This window comes from Oncorhynchus nerka, linkage group LG5 (genome assembly GCF_034236695.1).
Source record: "Oncorhynchus nerka isolate Pitt River linkage group LG5, Oner_Uvic_2.0, whole genome shotgun sequence".
Lineage (NCBI taxonomy): Eukaryota > Metazoa > Chordata > Actinopteri > Salmoniformes > Salmonidae > Oncorhynchus > Oncorhynchus nerka.
This window is the reverse complement of record NC_088400.1, coordinates 21,809,519-21,827,387: the sequence shown is the minus strand read 5'-3', so window position 1 is coordinate 21,827,387 and position 17,869 is coordinate 21,809,519. Positions and strand designations below refer to the sequence as shown.

The 17,869-nt window shown below is 46.0% G+C and overlaps 1 protein-coding gene across 2 annotated transcripts in view; it reads right to left on the bottom strand.

The window, feature by feature from the left end:
* Positions 1-1,059: 1,059 nt before the first annotated feature.
* LOC115124837 (protein phosphatase 3 catalytic subunit alpha-like) overlaps positions 1,060-17,869 on the bottom strand; it is a 99,736-nt gene continuing 82,926 nt past the window's right edge. For both annotated transcript variants that reach the window (XM_065018457.1, XM_065018458.1), the window contains exon 14: positions 1,060-3,891. In XM_065018457.1, coding sequence (XP_064874529.1) covers positions 3,710-3,891 — 182 coding nt within the window. In that variant the 3' untranslated portion in view covers positions 1,060-3,709. The remainder of the gene's footprint in view (positions 3,892-17,869) is intronic.

Sequence of the window (17,869 nt, the reverse complement as noted above, 5' to 3'; positions counted from 1 at the left end):
TAGGTAACAGTAATGGAACAGGGAGTGGTGGAAGAGTTATGGGTGTAATAGGTAACAGTAATGGAACAGGGAGTGGTGGAAGAGTTATGGGTGTAAGCGCAGATGGACGTTTTTATAACCAGACTTCTACAGCTGCTACATTTCTGATGAATCATACAGTATGTGTTCTTGTGATAACGTTTTGGGGAGGTGATGTAACAAGTTTCAGTCAACCCACCACTCAAATCTTGTTACAGTATTATTACACAGTACAGCACTACAAGTCACGGTCCCTATCCAGGTGTGGAATCCTGGACTAGGTAGCCTAAATATATTACAGAAAATTACAGGAAAATGGTCAATTCATGATTTAAAAAAAAAATGTATCCTCTGGATGTCACATCATGCCTGGAAACATTTGTGGAAGAGCCAGGAAAAGTGTTTTCAATATAGCTAGAGCCTGCTTGATCCAGCTGAAGTTATTGTGTGTGATCTACTGAGGGGGCGTTCTCCACCAGAGGGCAATTAGAGAACATACACTGAAAACATTATGAACACCTTCTCTTTCCATGACATGGACTGACCAGGTGAATCCAGGTGAAAGCTATGATCCCTTATTGATGTCACTTGTTAAATCCACTTCAATCAGTGTAGACAATTGAGACGTGGATTGTGTGTGTGTGCCATTCAGAGGGTGAATGGGTATGACAAAAGATTGAAGTGCCTTTCAACGGGTATGGAAGTAGGTGCCAGGCGCACCGGTTTGTGTCAAGAATTGCAACGTGGCTGAGTTTTTCAGGCTCAACAGTTTCCTGTGTGTATCAAGAATGGTCCACCACCCAAATGACATTCAACAACCTTGCCACAACTGGGAAGCATTGGAGTCAACGGCCCAACATCCAACACCTTGTAGGCTGTTTTGAGGGAAAGGGGGGGGGGGGGGGGGGGTCCAATTCAATGTTAAGAAGATGTTCCTAATGTCTGGTATACTCAGTGTATAGTGGTGTGTGTGTGTGTGTGTGTGTGTGTGCACTTCTGTATGTATCTGTGAACAACGGAGGAAATAAACAGAAGTATGCCAAAGGTTCATGCATATTTTATTCAAGAGTAAAAAAAGTGGTTTGTCCCATGGGGCATGCTTACAGTGTGTGTGATGAGACAGAGAGCCATGGCACAAACTATATGGCACAAGGTCTCGAGGAAGTTCACCTCGTAAAATAAAGCACAATGAGACCAAACAAAGATCAGAAAAATGCAAGAGCAACCAGCAGAGAGCTTAAGAATAATGTTAATTATAAATATAATAATATTAAATAACAAGAATATAATTTAAGAATTATGATTTGAGAGTAAACTTTCCCTTTAAAATTTGAAAGACAACTTCTGTAACTGTGTCTGCTTTTACAGATGAGTTTACCATGCAATCATGCTTTGGCTGCCTGAATGAAAGTCTGTCTCTTTATAGTATGGTCATTCATTCACGCTATTGCAAGTTTAAAAGCAACTCCTGTACATCAACAGAGAAGAGAGGAGAGATAGAGTCACAATGCATTTCACCTCATAGAAGCTTCCAGTCTGTACAGCATCAAAATAAAACAATACATTAACTCATAATACAATAATGGAAAACATTTCAAAAAGAATAACAAAATCACCCCTCAAAAATGATAAAAATCATAAATGTTTTACAAAATAAATATGATCCCTATTTGAAGGAAGAAAAAGGGAACTTACCATACTGAAACACAGCACAAATCGAATTTCACATTATTATTATCAAATAACTTAACTGCATGCATTGATGCGTTTATAAATGCTTTACAAATAAATAACCTTCTGTTGACTTCTGTTAGTCACTGCTCACACTCAGCCAAAAACACTTCATTTCATTTTCAAGGTAGAACACAACAGCATATACACTATAGGAATTTCCTCCAGTGCAGCCAGCTCAGGTTATAGGCTACTGGACAGCACATTAAGAGGACACCGTAGAAATGGAACGCATGGAATGGACTTCACTCATTGCTGATTCTGATTGCATGCCTGCAAAACAGCCAATCTATCATAGTTATTTCTACATTTCAATTTCTGATACAGGTGTCCATTCTATGCTTTCTATTTCTATGATTGACTTGGCAGCAATAGAACATTAAACGTGTAGCTAGTCCCAGCAAGTGAAATAAGTAAAAGTGATAAAAAGTTGCCCTTAAAAGTTAAATATGATCAGTTTTAGCAATAGAACATAAGAGTGGAATAGACAGACGTTGCCACTAAAACTGATCTAAGGTCAGTTTTATTTATCTGACTGACTTTAGAGGCAGCGTCTGTCTGGGGTGTAGTGAATGTACTGTGAACTCTGTGTGAATTAACGGTGGGTCACACACTTTAGTCCTGACTAACTGACCAGTGGAGCATATTGGCTTATAAAATAAGATCGAGAGAGAACACTCAGGTAATAAGACTGCATTTTTAACCTTCTGACAACATAGTATTTTCCTTGAAGTTAATAAATAATATGTTTCATTTGAATGTCCTGTTATTATCATATAGTACTGGTAGCAAAACATGTTCGATAGCACAACCTTGTATGTTGCATATGAAAATGCCATTCAAATTTCACCCCCACAGACACACATACACTCACACAATTGCAAATGCAGACACAAGCACACACAAATAAACTCCCATGGACATCACAACAACCATCCAGTCCATCTCTCGATCTATCTATCTATCTATCTATCTATCTTATAAAATAAAGTGAATGAAGTAAACCACCAACCGGGCTGACCACAAAATTCCTGTTTTAAAATGAGAAGAGGAAACTGAAAATCCCGGACAGGAAGTCCCTCTCCCGCATGCCACCTCAGCCCTCGTTGACCTCTCAGCCCATGCCTCCCCTCCCCAATCCCCCCCACTCTCCCTCTGCCCTCAACACAACAGAAAGGTAACATCTGTCACCCAGTCACCCCTACTACACAATGCGAACAGAACAGTAGCTCTTTGTTTTGCATTGGAGTGTTCCAGAACGTTCAGTAGAGTGTTCCAGAACGTCCAGTAGAGTGTTCCAGAACGTCCAGTAGAGTGTTCCAGAACGTCCAGTAGAGTGTTCCAGAACGTCCAGTAGAGTGTTCCAGAACGTCCAGTAGAGTGTTCCAGAACGTCCAGTAGAGTGTTCCAGAACGTTCAGTAGAGTGTTCCAGAACGTCCAGGAGTGTTCCAGAATGTCCAGTAGAGTGTTCCAGAATGTCCAGTAGACTGTTCCAGAATGTCCAGTAGAGTGTTCCAGAACGTCCAGTAGAGTGTTCCGTAGTGTGTTGTGGTCAGGTCAGGGGCCTTCAGTAGTGTGTGTGACCAGGTCAGATCAGGTAATGATGGAACCTGCAGTACAGTTTGTCCAGTAGGACGCCTCAACCATCCATGGCAAAGTCTTGCCACACTGGTGGAGAGGTGGGCTGGGCAGCAACAGGACGGGGTAGGGGGGAGGAGGAGGATGGTGTGTGTGCCATCACTGTATAAGGGTATATGTTGACTTGTGTAGCCTGTATGTTTTGTGTTTATGTGTATGTATAAGTATGTGTGTGTACTTTATGTTTAAATCAAGTGTATTTGTGAGTATGTGTAAGTCAAATGTGTGTATGTTGGTGTATGTACTTCATATCCATGTGTGTGTTTCAGAGTGTGTATGAAATAGTGTTTAAATGTGTGTGTGTGTGTGTGTGTGTGTGCATCATCCCTGTATATTGCTGTTGTTGTCGGTGCCGTTGGGCTCCCCCATGTTCATGCGGCCCATGGAGACACCCACACTGTTGACGGCATCACGGCGGGGGGGCATGCGCTCGTTGATCCGGTCCAGACCCTTGGCCTCCGCAAAGCTATTGATCTTATGTTGAGGAGAGAAGCCTCGGATTGCTGGGGAAACAGATCTCAACACAATTACACACAGATGTAATACACAGACACAATGTAGTTACAATGCCGTTGCTACACACTAAGGAGTTAGGGCTCTTTGGGAAAAGGGACTTTGTATTTATTAAGGAACCCCGTTAATCCTGCCAAGGCAGCAGCTACTCTTCCTGGGGTTTATTAAGGATCCCCATTAGTTCCTGCCAAGGCAGCAGCTACTCTTCCTGGGGTTTATTAAGGATCCCCATTAGTTCCTGCCAAGGCAGCAGCTACTCTTCCTGGGGTTTATTAAGGAACCCCATTAGTTCCTGCCAAGGCAGCAGCTACTCTTCCTGGGGTTTATTAAGGAACCCCATTAGTTCTGCCAAGGCAGCAGCTACTCTTCCTGGGGTTTATTAAGGAACCCCATTAGTTCTGCCAAGGCAGCAGCTACTCTTCCTGGGGTTTATTAAGGAACCCCATTAGTTCTGCCAAGGCAGCAGCTACTCTTCCTGGGGTTTATTAAGGAACCCCATTAGTTCTGCCAAGGCAGCAGCTACTCTTCCTGGGGTTTATTAAGGAACCCCATTAGTTCTGCCAAGGCAGCAGCTACTCTTCCTGGGGTTTATTAAGGAACCCCATTAGTTCTGCCAAGGCAGCAGCTACTCTTCCTGGTGTCCACACATATTAAAGCACTTACATTACATTTACAACAAAAGATAAAACAGTACATAATATAACATTATTACACCACTACACATCTACAATACAAAACATATAATACCACCATATAACAATATCACAATGCATGTGTTGTACCTTTGTGTGTGTCTCTTCACAGTCCCTGTTGTTCCATTAGATTTATTTTTACCTGCTTTTTAAAATCCGATTCTACTGCTTGCAGCATTTACCTTATGTGGAATAGAGTTCCATGTGGTTATGGCTCTATGTAGTACTGTGTACCTCCCATAGTCTGTTCTGGACTTGGGGACCGTGTAGAGACCTCTAGTGGCATGTCTTGTGGGGTATACATGGGTTTCCTAGCTGTGTGCTAGTAGTTTAGAAAGACAGCTCGGTGCATTCAACATGTCAACACCTCTCATAAATAAAAGTAGTGATGAAGTCAATCTCTCTTCCAGCCATGAGAGATTGACATGCCTGTCATTAATGTTAGCTCTCTGTGTACTTTGAACGGCTGTGCTGCCCTGTTCTGAGCCAACTGCAAAGTCCCTGTTTGTGGCACCTGACCACACGACTGAACAGTAGTCAAGGTGCGACAAAACTAGGGCCTGTAGGACTTTCCTTGTTGATAGTGCTGTTAAGAAGGCAGAAACTAGGGCTTGTAGGACCTGCCTTGTTGATAGTGCTGTTAAGAAGGTAGAAACTAGGGCCTGTAGGACCTGCCTTGTTGATAGTGCTGTTAAGAAGGTAGAAACTAGGGCCTGTAGGACCTGCCTTGTTGATAGTGCTGTTAAGAAGGTAGAAACTAGGGCCTGTAGGACTTGCATTGTTGATAGTGCTGTTAAGAAGGTAGAAACTAGGGCCTGTAGGACCTGCCTTGTTGATAGGGCTGTTAAGAAGGTAGAAACTAGGGCCTGTAGGACCTGCCTTGTTGATAGTGCTGTTAAGAAGGTAGAAACTAGGGCCTGTAGGACCTGCCTTGTTGATAGGGCTGTTAAGAAGGTAGAAACTAGGGCCTGTAGGACCTGCCTTGTTGATAGGGCTGTTAAGAAGGTAGAAACTAGGGCCTGTAGGACCTGCCTTGTTGATAGTGCTGTTAAGAAGGTAGAAACTAGGGCCTGTAGGACCTGCCTTGTTGATAGGGCTGTTAAGAAGGTAGAAACTAGGGCCTGTAGGACCTGCCTTGTTGATAGGGCTGTTAAGAAGGTAGAAACTAGGGCCTGTAGGACTTGCCTTGTTGATAGTGTTGTTAAGAAGGCAGAAACTAGGGCCTGTAGGACCTGCCTTGTTGATAGTGCTGTTAAGAAGGTAGAAACTAGGGCCTGTAGGACTTGCCTTGTTGATAGGGCTGTTAAGAAGGTAGAAACTAGGGCCTGTAGGACCTGCCTTGTTGATAGGGCTGTTAAGAAGGTAGAAACTAGGGCCTGTAGGACTTGCCTTGTTGATAGTGTTGTTAAGAAGGTAGAAACTAGGGCCTGTAGGACCTGCCTTGTTGATAGGGCTGTTAAGAAGGTAGAAACTAGGGCCTGTAGGACCTGCCTTGTTGATAGTGCTGTTAAGAAGGTAGAAACCAGGGCCTGTAGGACCTGCCTTGTTGATAGGGCTGTTAAGAAGGTAGAAACTAGGGCCTGTAGGACCTGCCTTGTTGATAGGGCTGTTAAGAAGATAGAAACTAGGGCCTGTAGGACCTGCCTTGTTGATAGTGCTGTTAAGAAGGTAGAAACTAGGGCCTGTAGGACCTGCCTTGTTGATAGGGCTGTTAAGAAGGTAGAAACTAGGGCCTGTAGGACCTGCCTTGTTGATAGGGCTGTTAAGAAGGTAGAAACTAGGGCCTGTAGGACCTGCCTTGTTGATAGTGCTGTTAAGAAGGTAGAAACTAGGGCCTGTAGGACCTGCCTTGTTGATAGGGCTGTTAAGAAGGTAGAAACTAGGGCCTGTAGGACCTGCCTTGTTGATAGTGCTGTTAATAAGAAGGTAGCAACTAGGGCCTGTAGGACCTGCCTTGTTGATAGGGCTGTTAAGAAGGTAGAAACTAGGGCCTGTAGGACCTGCCTTGTTGATAGGGCTGTTAAGAAGGTAGAAACTAGGGCCTGTAGGACCTGCCTTGTTGATAGGGCTGTTAAGAAGGTAGAAACTAGGGCCTGTAGGACCTGCCTTGTTGATAGTGCTGTTAAGAAGGTAGAAACTAGGGCCTGTAGGACCTGCCTTGTTGATAGGGCTGTTAAGAAGGTAGAAACTAGGGCCTGTAGGACCTGCCTTGTTGATAGGGCTGTTAAGAAGGTAGAAACTAGGGCCTGTAGGACTTGCCTTGTTGATAGTGTTGTTAAGAAGGCAGAAACTAGGGCCTGTAGGACCTGCCTTGTTGATAGTGCTGTTAAGAAGGTAGAAACTAGGGCCTGTAGGACTTGCCTTGTTGATAGGGCTGTTAAGAAGGTAGAAACTAGGGCCTGTAGGACCTGCCTTGTTGATAGTGCTGTTAAGAAGGTAGAAACTAGGGCCTGTAGGACTTGCCTTGTTGATAGTGTTGTTAAGAAGGTAGAAACTAGGGCCTGTAGGACCTGCCTTGTTGATAGGGCTGTTAAGAAGGTAGAAACTAGGGCCTGTAGGACCTGCCTTGTTGATAGGGCTGTTAAGAAGGTAGAAACTAGGGCCTGTAGGACCTGCCTTGTTGATAGGGCTGTTAAGAAGGTAGAAACTAGGGCCTGTAGGACCTGCCTTGTTGATAGGGCTGTTAAGAAGGTATAAACTAGGGCCTGTAGGACCTGCCTTGTTGATAGTGCTGTTAAGAAGGTAGAAACTAGGGCCTGTAGGACCTGCCTTGTTGATAGGGCTGTTAAGAAGGTAGAAACTAGGGCCTGTAGGACCTGCCTTGTTGATAGGGCTGTTAAGAAGGTAGAAACTAGGGCCTGTAGGACCTGCCTTGTTGATAGTGCTGTTAAGAAGGTAGAAACTAGGGCCTGTAGGACCTGCCTTGTTGATAGGGCTGTTAAGAAGGTAGAAACTAGGGCCTGTAGGACCTGCCTTGTTGATAGGGCTGTGAAGAAGGTAGAAACTAGGGCCTGTAGGACCTGCCTTGTTGATAGTGCTGTTAAGAAGGTAGAAACTAGGGCCTGTAGGACCTGCCTTGTTGATAGTGCTGTTAAGAAGGTAGAAACTAGGGCCTGTAGGACCTGCCTTGTTGATAGGGCTGTTAAGAAGGTAGAAACTAGGGCCTGTAGGACCTGCCTTGTTGATAGTGCTGTTAAGAAGGTAGAAACTAGGGCCTGTAGGACCTGCCTTGTTGATAGGGCTGTTAAAGAAGGTAGAAACTAGGGCCTGTAGGACCTGCCTTGTTGATAGTGCTGTTAAGAAGGTAGAAACTAGGGCCTGTTAAGAAGGGACCTGCCTTGTTGATAGGGCTGTTAAGAAGGTAGAAACTAGGGCCTGTAGGACCTGCCTTGTTGATAGGGCTGTTAAGAAGGTAGAAACTAGGGCCTGTAGGACCTGCCTTGTTGATAGGGCTGTTAAGAAGGTAGAAACTAGGGCCTGTAGGACCTGCCTTGTTGATAGTGCTGTTAAGAAGGTAGAAACTAGGGCCTGTAGGACCTGCCTTGTTGATAGGGCTGTTAAGAAGGTAGAAACTAGGGCCTGTAGGACCTGCCTTGTTGATAGGGCTGTTAAGAAGGTAGAAACTAGGGCCTGTAGGACTTGCCTTGTTGATAGTGCTGTTAAGAAGGCAGAAACTAGGGCCTGTAGGACCTGCCTTGTTGATAGTGCTGTTAAGAAGGTAGAAACTAGGGCCTGTAGGACTTGCCTTGTTGATAGGGCTGTTAAGAAGGTAGAAACTAGGGCCTGTAGGACTGCCTTGTTGATAGGGCTGTTAAGAAGGTAGAAACTAGGGCCTGTAGGACTTGCCTTGTTGATAGTGTTGTTAAGAAGGTAGAAACTAGGGCCTGTAGGACCTGCCTTGTTGATAGGGCTGTTAAGAAGGTAGAAACTAGGGCCTGTAGGACCTGCCTTGTTGATAGGGCTGTTAAGAAGGTATAGTAGGCTGCCTTGTTGATAGGGCTGTTAAGAAGGTAGAAACTAGGGCCTGTAGGACCTGCCTTGTTGATAGGGCTGTTAAGAAGGTAGAAACTAGGGCCTGTAGGACCTGCCTTGTTGATAGGGCTGTTAAGAAGGTAGAAACTAGGGCCTGTAGGACCTGCCTTGTTGATAGTGCTGTTAAGAAGGTAGAAACTAGGGCCTGTAGGACCTGCCTTGTTGATAGGGCTGTTAAGAAGGTAGAAACTAGGGCCTGTAGGACCTGCCTTGTTGATAGTGCTGTTAAGAAGGTAGAAACTAGGGCCTGTAGGACCTGCCTTGTTGATAGGGCTGTTAAGAAGGTAGAAACTAGGGCCTGTAGGACCTGCCTTGTTGATAGTGCTGTTAAGAAGGTAGAAACTAGGGCCTGTAGGACCTGCCTTGTTGATAGGGCTGTTAAGAAGGTAGAAACTAGGGCCTGTAGGACCTGCCTTGTTGATAGGGCTGTTAAGAAGGTAGAAACTAGGGCCTGTAGGACTTGCCTTGTTGATAGTGTTGTTAAGAAGGCAGAAACTAGGGCCTGTAGGACCTGCCTTGTTGATAGTGCTGTTAAGAAGGTAGAAACTAGGGCCTGTAGGACTTGCCTTGTTGATAGGGCTGTTAAGAAGGTAGAAACTAGGGCCTGTAGGACTTGCCTTGTTGATAGTGTTGTTAAGAAGGTAGAAACTAGGGCCTGTAGGACCTGCCTTGTTGATAGGGCTGTTAAGAAGGTAGAAACTAGGGCCTGTAGGACCTGCCTTGTTGATAGGGCTGTTAAGAAGGTAGAAACCAGGGCCTGTAGGACCTGCCTTGTTGATAGGGCTGTTAAGAAGGTAGAAACTAGGCCTGTAGGACCTGCCTTGTTGATAGTGCTGTTAAGAAGGTAGAAACTAGGGCCTGTAGGACCTGCCTTGTTGATAGTGCTGTTAAGAAGGTAGAAACTAGGGCCTGTAGGACCTGCCTTGTTGATAGTGCTGTTAAGAAGGTAGAAACTAGGGCCTGTAGGACCTGCCTTGTTGATAGGGCTGTTAAGAAGGTAGAAACTAGGGCCTGTAGGACCTGCCTTGTTGATAGTGCTGTTAAGAAGGTAGAAACTAGGGCCTGTAGGACCTGCCTTGTTGATAGGGCTGTTAAGAAGGTAGAAACTAGGGCCTGTAGGACCTGCCTTGTTGATAGTGCTGTTAATAAGAAGGTAGCAACTAGGGCCTGTAGGACCTGCCTTGTTGATAGGGCTGTTAAGAAGGTAGAAACTAGGGCCTGTAGGACCTGCCTTGTTGATAGGGCTGTTAAGAAGGTAGAAACTAGGGCCTGTAGGACCTGCCTTGTTGATAGGGCTGTTAAGAAGGTAGAAACTAGGGCCTGTAGGACCTGCCTTGTTGATAGTGCTGTTAAGAAGGTAGAAACTAGGGCCTGTAGGACCTGCCTTGTTGATAGGGCTGTTAAGAAGGTAGAAACTAGGGCCTGTAGGACCTGCCTTGTTGATAGGGCTGTTAAGAAGGTAGAAACTAGGGCCTGTAGGACTTGCCTTGTTGATAGTGTTGTTAAGAAGGCAGAAACTAGGGCCTGTAGGACCTGCCTTGTTGATAGTGCTGTTAAGAAGGTAGAAACTAGGGCCTGTAGGACTTGCCTTGTTGATAGGGCTGTTAAGAAGGTAGAAACTAGGGCCTGTAGGAACTGCCTTGTTGATAGGGCTGTTAAGAAGGTAGAAACTAGGGCCTGTAGGACTTGCCTTGTTGATAGTGTTGTTAAGAAGGTAGAAACTAGGGCCTGTAGGACCTGCCTTGTTGATAGGGCTGTTAAGAAGGTAGAAACTAGGGCCTGTAGGACCTGCCTTGTTGATAGGGCTGTTAAGAAGGTAGAAACTAGGGCCTGTAGGACCTGCCTTGTTGATAGGGCTGTTAAGAAGGTAGAAACTAGGGCCTGTAGGACCTGCCTTGTTGATAGGGCTGTTAAGAAGGTAGAAACTAGGGCCTGTAGGACCTGCCTTGTTGATAGGGCTGTTAAGAAGGTAGAAACTAGGGCCTGTAGGACCTGCCTTGTTGATAGTGCTGTTAAGAAGGTAGAAACTAGGGCCTGTAGGACCTGCCTTGTTGATAGGGCTGTTAAGAAGGTAGAAACTAGGGCCTGTAGGACCTGCCTTGTTGATAGTGCTGTTAATAAGAAGGTAGCAACTAGGGCCTGTAGGACCTGCCTTGTTGATAGGGCTGTTAAGAAGGTAGAAACTAGGGCCTGTAGGACCTGCCTTGTTGATAGGGCTGTTAAGAAGGTAGAAACTAGGGCCTGTAGGACCTGCCTTGTTGATAGGGCTGTTAAGAAGGTAGAAACTAGGGCCTGTAGGACCTGCCTTGTTGATAGTGCTGTTAAGAAGGTAGAAACTAGGGCCTGTAGGACCTGCCTTGTTGATAGGGCTGTTAAGAAGGTAGAAACTAGGGCCTGTAGGACCTGCCTTGTTGATAGGGCTGTTAAGAAGGTAGAAACTAGGCCTGTAGGACTTGCCTTGTTGATAGTGTTGTTAAGAAGGCAGAAACTAGGCCTGTAGGACCTGCCTTGTTGATAGTGCTGTTAAGAAGGTAGAAACTAGGGCCTGTAGGACTTGCCTTGTTGATAGGGCTGTTAAGAAGGTAGAAACTAGGGCCTGTAGGACTTGCCTTGTTGATAGTGTTGTTAAGAAGGTAGAAACTAGGGCCTGTAGGACCTGCCTTGTTGATAGGGTTGTTAAGAAGGTAGAAACTAGGGCCTGTAGGACCTGCTTGTTGATAGTGCTGTTAAGAAGGTAGAAACCAGGGCCTGTAGGACCTGCCTTGTTGATAGGGCTGTTAAGAAGGTAGAAACTAGGGCCTGTAGGACCTGCCTTGTTGATAGTGCTGTTAAGAAGGTAGAAACTAGGGCCTGTAGGACCTGCCTTGTTGATAGGGCTGTTAAGAAGGTAGAAACTAGGGCCTGTAGGACCTGCCTTGTTGATAGGGCTGTTAAGAAGGTAGAAACTAGGGCCTGTAGGACTTGCCTTGTTGATAGTGTTATTAAGAAGGTAGAAACTAGGGCCTGTAGGACCTGCCTTGTTGATAGGGCTGTTAAGAATGTAGAAACTAGGGCCTGTAGGACCTGCCTTGTTGATAGTGCTGTTAAGAAGGTAGAAACTAGGGCCTGTAGGACCTGCCTTGTTGATAGGGCTGTTAAGAAGGTAGAAACTAGGGCCTGTAGGACCTGCCTTGTTGATAGGGTTGTTAAGAAGGTAGAAACTAGGGCCTGTAGGACCTGCCTTGTTGATAGGGTTGTTAAGAAGGTAGAAACTAGGGCCTGTAGGACCTGCCTTGTTGATAGTGCTGTTAAGAAGGTAGAAACTAGGGCCTGTAGGACCTGCCTTGTTGATAGGGCTGTTAAGAAGGTAGAAACTAGGGCCTGTAGGACCTGCCTTGTTGATAGGGCTGTTAAGAAGGTAGAAACTAGGGCCTGTAGGACCTGCCTTGTTGATAGTGTTGTTAAGAAGGCAGAAACTAGGGCCTGTAGGACCTGCCTTGTTGATAGTGCTGTTAAGAAGGTAGAAACTAGGGCCTGTAGGACCTGCCATGTTGATAGTGCTGTTAAGAAGGTAGAAACTAGGGCCTGTAGGACTTGCATTGTTGATAGTGCTGTTAAGAAGGTAGAAACTAGGGCCTGTAGGACCTGCCTTGGTGATAGTGCTGTTAAGAAGGTAGAAACTAGGGCCTGTAGGACCTGCCTTGTTGATAGGGCTGTTAAGAAGGTAGAAACTAGGGCCTGTAGGACCTGCCTTGTTGATAGTGATGTTAATAAGAAGGTAGAAACTAGGGCCTGTAGGACCTGCCTTGTTGATAGGGCTGTTAAGAAGGTAGAAACTAGGGCCTGTAGGACCTGCCTTGTTGATAGTGCTGTTAATAAGAAGGTAGCAACTAGGGCCTGTAGGACCTGCCTTGTTGATAGGGCTGTTAAGAAGGTAGAAACTAGGGCCTGTAGGACCTTCCTTGTTGATAGGGCTGTTAAGAAGGTAGAAACTAGGGCCTGTAGGACCTGCCTTGTTGATAGGGCTGTTAAGAAGGTAGAAACTAGGGCCTGTAGGACCTGCCTTGTTGATAGGGCTGTTAAGAAGGTAGAAACTAGGGCCTGTAGGACCTGCCTTGTTGATAGTGCTGTTAAGAAGGTAGAAACTAGGGCCTGTAGGACCTGCCTTGTTGATAGGGCTGTTAAGAAGGTAGAAACTAGGGCCTGTAGGACCTGCCTTGTTGATAGGGCTGTTAAGAAGGTAGAAACTAGGGCCTGTAGGACTTGCCTTGTTGATAGTGTTGTTAAGAAGGCAGAAACTAGGGCCTGTAGGACCTGCCTTGTTGATAGTGCTGTTAAGAAGGTAGAAACTAGGGCCTGTAGGACTTGTCTTGTTGATAGTGTTGTTAAGAAGGTAGAAACTAGGGCCTGTAGGACCTGCCTTGTTGATAGGGCTGTTAAGAAGGTAGAAACTAGGGCCTGTAGGACCTGCCTTGTTGATAGTGCTGTTAAGAAGGTAGAAACTAGGGCCTGTAGGACCTGCCTTGTTGATAGGGCTGTTAAGAAGGTAGAAACTAGGGCCTGTAGAACCTGCCTTGTTGATAGTGCTGTTAAGAAGGTAGAAACTAGGGCCTGTAGGACCTGCCTTGTTGATAGTGCTGTTAATAAGAAGGTAGAAACTAGGGCCTGTAGGACCTGCCTTGTTGATAGGGTTGTTAAGAAGGTAGAAACTAGGGCCTGTAGGACCTTCCTTGTTGATAGGGCTGTTAAGAAGGTAGAAACTAGGGCCTGTAGGACTTGCCTTGTTGATAGTGTTGTTAAGAAGGTAGAAACTAGGGCCTGTAGGACCTGCCTTGTTGATAGGGCTGTTAAGAAGGTAGAAACTAGGGCCTGTAGAACCTGCCTTGTTGATAGTGCTGTTAAGAAGGTAGAAACTAGGGCCTGTAGGACCTGCCTTGTTGATAGTGCTGTTAATAAGAAGGTAGAAACTAGGGCCTGTAGGACCTGCCTTGTTGATAGGGTTGTTAAGAAGGTAGAAACTAGGGCCTGTAGGACCTTCCTTGTTGATAGGGCTGTTAAGAAGGTAGAAAACTAGGACCTGCCTTGTTGATAGGGCTGTTAAGAAGGTAGAAACTAGGGCCTGTAGGACCTGCCTTGTTGATAGGGCTGTTAAGAAGGTAGAAACTAGGGCCTTTAGGACCTGCCTTGTTGATAGTGCTGTTAAGAAGGTAGAAACTAGGGCCTGTAGGACCTGCCTTGTTGATAGGGCTGTTAAGAAGGTAGAAACTAGGGCCTGTAGGACCTGCCTTGTTGATAGGGCTGTTAAGAAGGTAGAAACTAGGGCCTGTAGGACTTGCCTTGTTGATAGTGTTGTTAAGAAGGCAGAAACTAGGGCCTGTAGGACCTGCCTTGTTGATAGTGCTGTTAAGAAGGTAGAAACTAGGGCCTGTAGGACTTGTCTTGTTGATAGTGTTGTTAAGAAGGTAGAAACTAGGGCCTGTAGGACCTGCCTTGTTGATAGGGCTGTTAAGAAGGTAGAAACTAGGGCCTGTAGGACTTGCCTTGTTGATAGTGTTGTTAAGAAGGTAGAAACTAGGGCCTGTAGGACCTGCCTTGTTGATAGGGCTGTTAAGAAGGTAGAAACTAGGGCCTGTAGAACCTGCCTTGTTGATAGTGCTGTTAAGAAGGTAGAAACTAGGGCCTGTAGGACCTGCCTTGTTGATAGGGCTGTTAAGAAGGTAGAAACTAGGGCCTGTAGGACCTGCCTTGTTGATAGGGTTGTTAAGAAGGTAGAAACTAGGGCCTGTAGGACCTGCCTTGTTGATAGTGCTGTTAAGAAGGTAGAAACTAGGGCCTGTAGGACCTGCCTTGTTGATAGGGCTGTTAAGAAGGTAGAAACTAGGGCCTGTAGGACCTGCCTTGTTGATAGGGCTGTTAAGAAGGTAGAAACTAGGGCCTGTAGGACCTGCCTTGTTGATAGTGTTGTTAAGAAGGCAGAAACTAGGGCCTGTAGGACCTGCCTTGTTGATAGTGCTGTTAAGAAGGTAGAAACTAGGGCCTGTAGGACATGCCTTGTTGATAGGGCTGTTAAGAAGGTAGAAACTAGGGCCTGTAGGACCTGCCTTGTTGATAGTGTTGTTAAGAAGGCAGAAACTAGGGCCTGTAGGACCTGCCTTGTTGATAGTGCTGTTAAGAAGGTAGAAACTAGGGCCTGTAGGACCTGCCTTGTTGATAGTGCTGTTAAGAAGGTAGAAACTAGGGCCTGTAGGACCTGCCTTGTTGATAGTGCTGTTAAGAAGGAGGAAACTAGGGCCTGTAGGACTTGCATTGTTGATAGTGCTGTTAAGAAGGTAGAAACTAGGGCCTGTAGGACCTGTCTTGTTGATAGTGCTGTTAAGAAGGTAGAAACTAGGGCCTGTAGGACCTGCCTTGTTGATAGGGCTGTTAAGAAGGTAGAAACTAGGGCCTGTAGGACCTGCCTTGTTGATAGTGCTGTTAATAAGAAGGTAGAAACTAGGGCCTGTAGGACCTGCCTTGTTGATAGGGCTGTTAAGAAGGTAGAAACTAGGGCCTGTAGGACCTGCCTTGTTGATAGGGCTGTTAAGAAGGTAGAAACTAGGGCCTGTAGGACCTGCCTTGTTGATAGGGCTGTTAAGAATGTAGAAACTAGGGCCTGTAGGACCTGCCTTGTTGATAGGGCTGTTAAGAAGGTAGAAACTAGGGCCTGTAGGACTTGCCTTGTTGATAGTGTTGTTAAGAAGGCAGAAACTAGGGCCTGTAGGACCTGCCTTGTTGATAGTGCTGTTAAGAAGGTAGAAACTAGGGCCTGTAGGACCTGCCTTGTTGATAGGGCTGTTAAGAAGGTAGAAACTAGGGCCTGTAGGACCTGCCTTGTTGATAGTGCTGTTAAGAAGGTAGAAACTAGGGCCTGTAGGACCTGCCTTGTTGATAGGGCTGTTAAGAAGGTAGAAACTAGGGCCTGTAGGACCTGCCTTGTTGATAGGGCTGTTAAGAAGGTAGAAACTAGGGCCTGTAGGACTTGCCTTGTTGATAGTGTTGTTAAGAAGGCAGAAACTAGGGCCTGTAGGACCTGCCTTGTTGATAGTGCTGTTAAGAAGGTAGAAACTAGGGCCTGTAGGACCTGCCTTGTTGATAGGGCTGTTAAGAAGGTAGAAACTAGGGCCTGTAGGACCTGCCTTGTTGATAGGGCTGTTAAGAAGGTAGAAACTAGGGCCTGTAGGACTTGCCTTGTTGATAGTGTTGTTAAGAAGGTAGAAACTAGGGCCTGTAGGACCTGCCTTGTTGATAGGGCTGTTAAGAAGGTAGAAACTAGGGCCTGTAGGACCTGCCTTGTTGATAGGGCTGTTAAGAAGGTAGAAACTAGGGCCTGTAGGACCTGCCTTGTTGATAGGGCTGTTAAGAAGGTAGAAACTAGGGCCTGTAGGACCTGCCTTGTTGATAGGGCTGTTAAGAAGGTAGAACCTAGGGCCTGTAGGACCTGCCTTGTTGATAGTGCTGTTAAGAAGGTAGAAACTAGTGCCTGTAGGACCTGCCTTGTTGATAGGGCTGTTAAGAAGGTAGAAACTAGGGCCTGTAGGACCTGCCTTGTTGATAGGGCTGTTAAGAAGGTAGAAACTAGGGCCTGTAGGACTTGCCTTGTTGATAGTGTTGTTAAGAAGGCAGAAACTAGGGCCTGTAGGACCTGCCTTGTTGATAGTGCTGTTAAGAAGGTAGAAACTAGGGCCTGTAGGACCTGCCTTGTTGATAGGGCTGTTAAGAAGGCAGAAACTAGGGCCTGTAGGACCTGCCTTGTTGATAGTGTTGTTAAGAAGGCAGAAACTAGGGCCTGTAGGACCTGCCTTGTTGATAGTGCTGTTAAGAAGGTAGAAACTAGGGCCTGTAGGACCTGCCTTGTTGATAAGGCTGTTAAGAAGGTAGAAACTAGGGCCTGTAGGACCTGCCTTGTTGATAGGGCTGTTAAGAAGGTAGAAACTAGGGCCTGTAGGACTTGCCTTGTTGATAGTGTTGTTAAGAAGGTAGAAACTAGGGCCTGTAGGACCTGCCTTGTTGATAGGGCTGTTAAGAAGGTAGAAACTAGGGCCTGTAGGACCTGCCTTGTTGATAGGGCTGTTAAGAAGGTAGAAACTAGGGCCTGTAGGACCTGCCTTGTTGATAGTGCTGTTAAGAAGGTAGAAACTAGGGCCTGTAGGACCTGCCTTGTTGATAGGGCTGTTAAGAAGGTAGAACCTAGGGCCTGTAGGACCTGCCTTGTTGATAGTGCTGTTAAGAAGGTAGAAACTAGGGCCTGTAGGACCTGCCTTGTTGATAGGGCTGTTAAGAAGGTAGAAACTAGGGCCTGTAGGACCTGCCTTGTTGATAGGGCTGTTAAGAAGGTAGAAACTAGGGCCTGTAGGACCTGCCTTGTTGATAGTGCTGTTAAGAAGGTAGAAACTAGGGCCTGTAGGACCTGCCTTGTTGATAGGGCTGTTAAGAAGGTAGAAACTAGGGCCTGTAGGACCTGCCTTGTTGATAGGGCTGTTAAGAAGGTAGAAACTAGGGCCTGTAGGACTTGCCTTGTTGATAGTGTTGTTAAGAAGGCAGAAACTAGGGCCTGTAGGACCTGCCTTGTTGATAGTGCTGTTAAGAAGGTAGAAACTAGGGCCTGTAGGACCTGCCTTGTTGATAGGGCTGTTAAGAAGGTAGAAACTAGGGCCTGTAGGACCTGCCTTGTTGATAGTGTTGTTAAGAAGGCAGAAACTAGGGCCTGTAGGACCTGCCTTGTTGATAGTGCTGTTAAGAACGTAGAAACTAGGGCCTGTAGGACCTGCCTTGTTGATAGGGCTGTTAAGAAGGTAGAAACTAGGGCCTGTAGGACCTGCCTTGTTGATAGGGCTGTTAAGAAGGTAGAAACTAGGGCCTGTAGGACCTGCCTTGTTGATAGGGCTGTTAAGAAGGTAGAAACTAGGGCCTGTAGGACCTGCCTTGTTGATAGTGCTGTTAAGAAGGTAGAAACTAGGGCCTGTAGGACCTGCCTTGTTGATAGGGCTGTTAAGAAGGTAGAAACTAGGGCCTGTAGGACCTGCCTTGTTGATAGTGCTGTTAAGAAGGTAGAAACTAGGGCCTGTAGGACCTGCCTTGTTGATAGGGCTGTTAAGAAGGTAGAAACTAGGGCCTGTAGGACCTGCCTTGTTGATAGTGTTGTTAAGAAGGCAGAAACTAGGGCCTGTAGGACCTGCCTTGTTGATAGTGCTGTTAAGAAGGTAGAAACTAGGGCCTGTAGGACCTG